A 7412-nucleotide genomic window follows, 5' to 3' on the forward strand; every position below is an offset into this window, starting at 1 on the left:
AAGTCACCTGCAGCGGCCCGGGACACCGGCGGGTCCGCGCGGGGGTCTGCGCCCCTGCGGGTCGCGCCCCACGCCGAGCCGGGCACGAGGGAGGGCGGCTCCGGACAGTGGCCTTTCCTCCCGGGGGAACCTGCCGAGGGCGGCCCCGCGCTCCTTCCTGTCCCACCCACCGCGGCCCGGGCTCGGCGGCCGCTCGGCGCGGGGTCCCGGGTGCGGCCTGGGCGAGCGAATCTCGGCCGCTCCCACCACGGCGAGTTCAAAAGAACGCGCGGCTCCCGGCCCTGCCCCGTCGCCGGTCGGACTGGAAAGGTGAGCGTACGGCGGGGGAGCCTGGGAGCCCGGGATCGCACTCGGCGGCTGGAACTGGACCCGGGGCGTGGAGCGCGCGGCTGCGGGGACCCTCGACGGCCGCAAGGGCGCGGGCACGGAACGCGCGGGGTCCCCGGAGAGCGGGTGGACTCAGTGTCCGTCCCCGCTGGGCTCCAGGTAATGCAGGTGGCCGTGGTGCCCGGATCTGTTGGGCGGAACCCGGTCGGCTGCTCAGTTGCCAACCCTTGCCTGACTTTCCCAGGCCTGGTAAAAGGGGCGACCTGGGGAAAGAGTCACCAACGTGACACGTCCCAGATAAACCCGGGCTGGGATCTGCTCTTGGGGAGGGATTTGCTTATGAAAATTGATTAGATCCTCAGGGAGAACCAAAAGGAAGAGTGGAGACACGTCCAGGGGCAAGGGATTCAGGAAAATCTGGCGCCGAAAGCTCTGCTGGGATCTCCAGGCCATGCAACCTCAGGACCCCATCTACCGCGTTCTTTTCCGTTCTTTCCACAGAACTGGCCTTGCTAGATACTCTGCCCTCAGCAGCGATGAGCAGCCTACCGGCTACACCTTCTCCTGGAGGTAAGTGATTGAATAAATGGAATATGGAAACTGTTCAACAAGCCATACCCACTCCACCCCTGAACCAGTCCGGGAAGCCCCAGTAGACTGGAAGACCCTCCTCCCTCCCTCCTTCCCTGGCCTCACACAGGAAAAGGCCTCCAGAGGAAGCGGGATTCAAGTATAATGTGCCCATTAGTGCATCTGGACCTAGCCAGTTCCGGGTTCTGATAGTAACCTGGGCTCGTTGTGTTCTTTTAAGCCCAAAGGAACCAATTTTTACATTCACCCCTGTAGTTGAAGGTGGGAAAGAGTCTTCTAAAGATGACTGGGAGGGCTTGGATATAGCTCCAATGGTAGAGTGCTTGCCAAGCGCTGGTTTGATCCCCTGTGTGGAATGAATCCTGTGGGGTGGAACCCACTGTGATGGCCTCTGCTTGTGGTCCCTTCTCCTTGCAATTTGGGAGGTACCAGAAATTCAAGTTATCCTCAGCTACATAGTGAGTTCAAGTCCAGCCTGGGCTACATAAGACCTTGTCAGAAAGGGGAGGCGGGTGTTGCACGGAGCCGAGTGTTGCACGTTGCACGGAGCCGGTGGTGGTGGCCTGCAACCCTGGAAAGAGACCCTACCTTATAATTCACTCCTTGCTCCCTAGAGGTGCTGGGCGGCGCTCCTGGGTGATGAATTGATTCTTACCTTGCAGTTCCTAATCAGGCGGGTCTGGCCCAGTGACATATTTACATATTGATTGTTTTCACCTTGTGCTAGCCAGGTGGAGGGACAAACCTTGATCTATATCCCTGTGTTTTCTTATGTATAGTCTCATTTTTCAGGAGAACAAAGGCTCGCTTCGAGTGACTTTGCTTTTGTTGATCTGAAGATAGAGAGGACCCCAGGGAAGGCAAATCTAGGGCAGTTCCTCCTGGGATTTGTAAATCTGAGTCATTTGATTCCCATTTATCTGGTGAGAAGAGGTGAGCAAAGAGATGGACAGACCGACAGACAGAACTCGCAGCTAGAGTGGGAGGAGCTAAGCACTGGAGTCTGTGGATGCGGGGCTTCGGAATTTGCTCTGTGTTATCCCACTTAGTGCAGTGCCTTCAGGGTCAGCCGGGTTGTAGCTGTGTCAGAATCTCCTCTGCTTTACGTCTTAAGTGGTATCCTATCGTATGTGTGCGTCCTGATCAGCCACACAAAAGTGACTATCTGGTTGCTGTTTGCTTTCCATTCTGTCGGATATGCATCCAGGTGTGGAGCTGTTATATAGCAATTATATATTGTTTTAAAAGAACCACCATACAAGTTTTCATAGTAGCTGTGTTATGTATATCCCCAAAGCAGTGCACGAAGGTTCTGGTTTCCCCATATCTTCTCCAACACTTGTTATCTGGGGTGAGTGTGATGCTAGCTGTCTCTGTGTGTGACGCGGCATCTCATTGTGACTCTGATTGTTACCCTATGACTGTGATATGACCTGGGTGTCTCCAGAGAAGTGTCTGTTCAAGACTATGCCCATTTTCTAAGTACTCACTCATTTTGTGCACATGTGTGCTCATGTGCTCACACATGCCGTAACATACATGTGGAGGTCAGAGGACAACCTTCTGCCATGTGGGTTTCAGGGACTCCGGTTGTCAGGCTTAGCAGCAAGTGTCCCCCCTGCTGAGCCATCTCACTGGCTCCTGGCCCATTTTTAGAATTGAGTTGTGTGTTTATGTTCTTGGTACAAGTGGTGTAAGCGGGGTAGACTTTCAGGGTGTACAGTTTCCTGCTCACCAGATGTAGCAATCCTGCATCCGACGAGTGGAGAGAAGACTAGAGATCAGCAGGATCCCTGCAGGGTCCAGCTCCTGGATACCCACCTTCACATCCCTCCTCCTCAGTCAGGGGTCCCTAAGGAACCCTTCAGGGATGCTGGGCCACTCTGCACCACACCGTGAGACTCCCTATGTCCCGGTGGGCTCTTTCCTCTGTCTAAAAACAAAAAGTTTAAAATGTGTGTTTTTCAACCTTTCCAGGTTAAGACTATGGTAGCATTAATATGATGTTTGCCTTTAATCCCAACACTCAGGAGACAGAGGCAGGAGATTCTCTGTGAGTTCAAGGCCAGCCTGGTCTACGGATCGAGTTCCAGGACAGCTAGGACTGTTACGCAGAGAAACCCTGTCTCAATACCCCCCAAATATAATGATGTTTATAATGAGTTCTTATGGATGAAAATACTGTAATGAATAATTAATTGGCTGATACGGCAATCTTAATATTATTTAAAAGCTCATTTTCTAGATATTGAAGGAAAAGTCATTAAAATGCAATCATTCAAAGGCATTTCCATAAGCCCGAGGCCACTGTGGACCAAGGTGCTGGACTGCGCATCAGCCCTCCCTGTTACAGTAGAACAGACAGAAGCCCTGCCTTGGGAACTCCGCCCACCCCACCAGGGGAAGCCCAACCCTTACTACCCAGTAGTCCCCACCATATCTGAAACACTTAGAACTTTTCACTGAACTTAGTTCTCAACACACCAAGCAAGTTTTATTCTTATTTTATGAAAGCAAAAACTGAGTTTGAGGAAGTTAAGAAATTTTCAGTGATTTCCCAGTTTAAAAGAAAGAAAAAAGAACATTTCCCATGTTGCAGCTGATGAAGGCTGTGCCAGGCTGGATCTACCCCCACGGTGTGTCCTTTCCGTCCGGGTTTCCCTCACCCAGCCACTGGCCATGGGGCACAGGAGAGGCAGGAGAGAGGGACAGAATTGCGGAGTGGGTTCCCATGGGAAGGAGGACTGTGGGCGTGGCCCGTCTAGGCAGGCCTAGAGCAAATAAGCAGGTTGGCGACTTCGGGTGGCAGCAGATCTGAAAGCTCCTGATAAGACAGAGACACAAAGAAATCAGCGAGTATCTGGGTCAACAAAAGAAAGGTGTGGGAGCGGATCTGGGCGGAGCCTCAAGCCCCACGGCCCTCAGCCCGCACCTGCCTACTCTGAAGGTGCAGATTTCTTTCTTTGGAAAAACTGACAGGAACTGGGGATCCAAGTTGGGGCCTACGTGTGCAAAACCACTCTAGCACGGAGACACCCACAGCCCAGCTGCCTTCTTTAGGTGCCAGGCTTTCTGGATTAGATTACTTTGTTGTTGTTGTTGTCTGTTTTCACTGTAAAAGTCATAACTAGCCAGTTGTGATGGTGCATGCGTGTAACACCAGCACTCAGAGGAGGCTATGGACCTGCCCTGGTTTGCAATATCGATTCAAAAGCAACTAAGATCAGCAGGGCACCTAAGGTCAAACCACCGTGGATAACCCTCATGTGAACCTCTGAATTTCCTTCAGCGCTTGCTTCCCATCCTCACTCGTAAGACAGTCTTGAGCAAATCAAAGTTCTAGAAAGGAATCTCCACCATCTCCCCGTTTCCTGCTGAGGCGTCCCCTACACCATCTCCCTATTTTCCTGCTGAGGTGTCCCCTACACCATCTCCCTATTTTCCTGCTGAGGTGTCCCCTACACCATCTCTCCATTTCCTGCTGAGGTGTCCCCCTCCACCATCTCTTGTTTCCTGCTGAGGCGTCCCCTCCACCATCTCCCCGTTTGCTGTACCATGTCCGGGTTCTCTGCTTTCTGTGACAGGGGATTAGCTGTGTGCAGCCAGTCCCCTGTCGCTGCATAGATCCCGTCTCTTCGAGGACATGACGCCCCGTCAGCTGTGCACCGTGAACTGTTTGCTCTGTGAGTCATTCCTGAGTGCACACAGAGCCCTGGCTGGCAGCTCCCTTGGGCTCCGGTGGCTGCTCCACTCCTGTATTCACCTGTACAGAAGAACTCTGTAGGGTTTGCATCGAGCTAGGCCTTTAAACCCAGCACTGGGAGACAGAGGCAGGCAGATCTCTGAGTCTGCACCAGCCAGGGCTATATAGCTAAATGCTGTCACAAAGAAAAAAATGTTTAGTTATGGGACAAGAGTGGGGATGGCTCTGTCACAGTGGAGATGGGATCCCTGGGGCTTGTGAGCCAGTCTAGCTGATGCAGTAAGATCAGAAACAATAAGATGAAGACATTGGCCTTTGGCAGCACACACACATTTTATATTCTGCCTCCAGTTCCTCCTTCCATTTTTCTTGAACCTGCCCTAAACTACAGCTTTGCATTCAACCAAAACTTGTCTGGTGAAGGTCATTTGTGGGTTCTGTGGTAATTGCACTGATGTCCAGGCTTTACTTGACTCGGCTACTGTGTGCACCAACCCGCCTACCTACTGTGTGTGCACCAACCTGCCTACCTACCGTGTGTGCACTGACCCACCTACCTACCATGTGTGCACTGGCCCGCCTACCTACCATGTGTGCACTGACCCGCCTACCTACCATGTGTGCACCGACCTGCCTACCTACCATGTGTGCACCGATCTGCTTACCTACCATGTGTGCACCAACCTGCCTACCTACCATGTGTGCACTGACCTGCCTACCTACCATGTGTGCACTGACCCGCCTACCTACAGCGTGACTGATCTCCCCCAGCCTCCTATTTTGAGTATGCTAATTACTTTAATCTTTTTTAAATTTATTTTTTATTTTATGTACATTGGTATTTTGTCTGCATGCATGTTTGTGTGAGGGTATCTGATTTCTCCTGGAACAGGAGTCACAGACAGTTGTGAGGTCCCTTGTGGTGCTGTGCTGGGAATTGAACCTGGGTCCTCTGGAAGAGCCATCTCTCCAGCCCTGACTGTTTCTCACGATGCTGGGATGAAACAGAGGGCCACGCACTGAAAGGCCAGTCCTCTACACTGAGTCGTATCCCCGACCCATGTTCCCACGTTTTTTAATTTATTTATTTAATTGGGGGGGGTCAAGACAGGGTTTCTCTGTAACTTTGAAGCCTGTCCTGGAACTAGCTCTTGTAGGCCAGGGTGCCTCGAACTCATAGAGATCCACCTGCCTCTGCCTTATGAGTGCTGGGATTAAAGGCGTGCGCCACCGCCACCCAGCTCCCATTTCTTAATCTCTAGACCAGTTTTTCTTTACATCTTGGATATCTGATAAGCAGTCATGCCCCATCCCCACTCCGTTCATCAGAGAGCTTCCCCATCCCTAACAAGTGTGACTCCACCCCATCTCCAGTCCTATGGGGTTTTGCTTTCCAGCAGATCTGGCCACTTTCTGCCAGACCCAGTCAGGGCTTTCAGGTGCTAGAGAAAGGCTCCCCATTTGGGTTTGTCACGTGCGTCAGGTCTGCTTTCATCTTCACTCTCAGCCTGTTAGCCGAGCCACAGTCAAGGGATCCCTTAAAATCAATCTGTTGGGATCACTGTTGCCACATAACACAACCCAAAATTCATTCGTTTAAAATAGCAGCAGCCGCTTGGGGTTTGAAAGAGCTGGACCCAGCTCCTACCACTTTCACCTGGCATGTGCACAAGCCCAGGTTCAGTTGCCAGCCAGCCCTGCAGAACAAATCAAAGCAGGTTACAATTTCTCACGGCTCTGCTGATGGGATCTGCATTCATGCATGGGCTGCAGTGGACCGGAAAGTCCACAGTGCCCTCCCCAGGCCCGAGAGCCTGAGAGTTGCTGCTGTCTCTCTCTCTCTCTCTCTCTCTCTCTCTCTCTCTCTCTCTCTCTCTCCCCTCTCTCTCTCTCTCTCTCTCTCTCTCTCTCTCTCTCTCATCATCCTCCAGTGGACTAGATTAAGCTTCTGCAGGATATCATAGTTTAGGATTTCAAAAGTGTGATATTTGGATTTCCGGGGTCCTCCACCCATATATTGCATCTGAATTTTTTAAAAATGGAGATTTTTTTCATTTTTGTGTTATGTATATGAATATTTTGCCTGCATTTTATGTGTGTGTGCCACATGCATGCAGTGCCTGCACAGTTCACTAGAGAACATCAGCTGTTCTAGGAACTGGAGTTCCAGAAAGTTCCATGTAGGTGCTGGGACTTAAACCTGGATTCTGGGGAAGAACAGTCAGTGCTATAACAGCTGAGCCATCTCCAGCCCCATCCTCTGCATTTTCGAGAGTAACATTTAGCAAGATGGCTCTGTAATGAGCCTGTAACAGCTTGGAAGCTCACGGATACCCGCAGGCATATGCTCTGTCATTGCATGGCTTTACCTCTCTTTACCTGCTGCTCCCTCCAAGGTGTCTCCCCGTGGCCCCTTTAACAGACTGCCTGCACTCCAGCCCAGGTGCCCAGTGGTCATTATAGACAGCCTAACCTTGACTTTGCGTCTCTGCTGCTTGCAGGCTGCCTCTATCACCATCTTCCAGGTTTTATTCAGGGAACCTCTCAGGAAAATATCACTACTCTCTTATTTAAATTTGTAGCTCTTTCCCACATCGCACCGCCCTGCCCTCTTCCTGCTTGTTTTCCACATATTCGAACCAACAACCACCATGGAATTCCTTTTACTTCCTTCTGTATTTTCTGTCTCCCCAATCCCATTGGCTCACCTGTTCTTTACAGAGCCTCCCTCTGTGACCCTCCCTCTGCGGTCCTCCCTCTGTGGTCCTCCCTCTGTGGTCCTCCCTCTGTG

The 7412-nt window shown here is 51.6% G+C and overlaps 1 protein-coding gene across 1 annotated transcript in view; it reads left to right on the top strand.

Annotated features, from left to right (window-relative positions):
- Positions 1 to 230: 230 nt before the first annotated feature.
- Positions 231 to 7412, top strand: part of Smagp (small cell adhesion glycoprotein) — a 15270-nt gene continuing 8088 nt past the window's right edge. Inside the window, exons 1-2 of the mRNA XM_005353883.3 lie at positions 231 to 309; positions 829 to 897. Of these exons, the coding sequence (XP_005353940.1) occupies positions 864 to 897 (34 nt within the window). The 5' untranslated portion in view covers positions 231 to 309; positions 829 to 863. The remainder of the gene's footprint in view (positions 310 to 828; positions 898 to 7412) is intronic.

Source organism: Microtus ochrogaster, chromosome 15 (genome assembly GCF_000317375.1).
Source record: "Microtus ochrogaster isolate Prairie Vole_2 chromosome 15, MicOch1.0, whole genome shotgun sequence".
NCBI classification, from domain to species: domain Eukaryota; kingdom Metazoa; phylum Chordata; class Mammalia; order Rodentia; family Cricetidae; genus Microtus; species Microtus ochrogaster.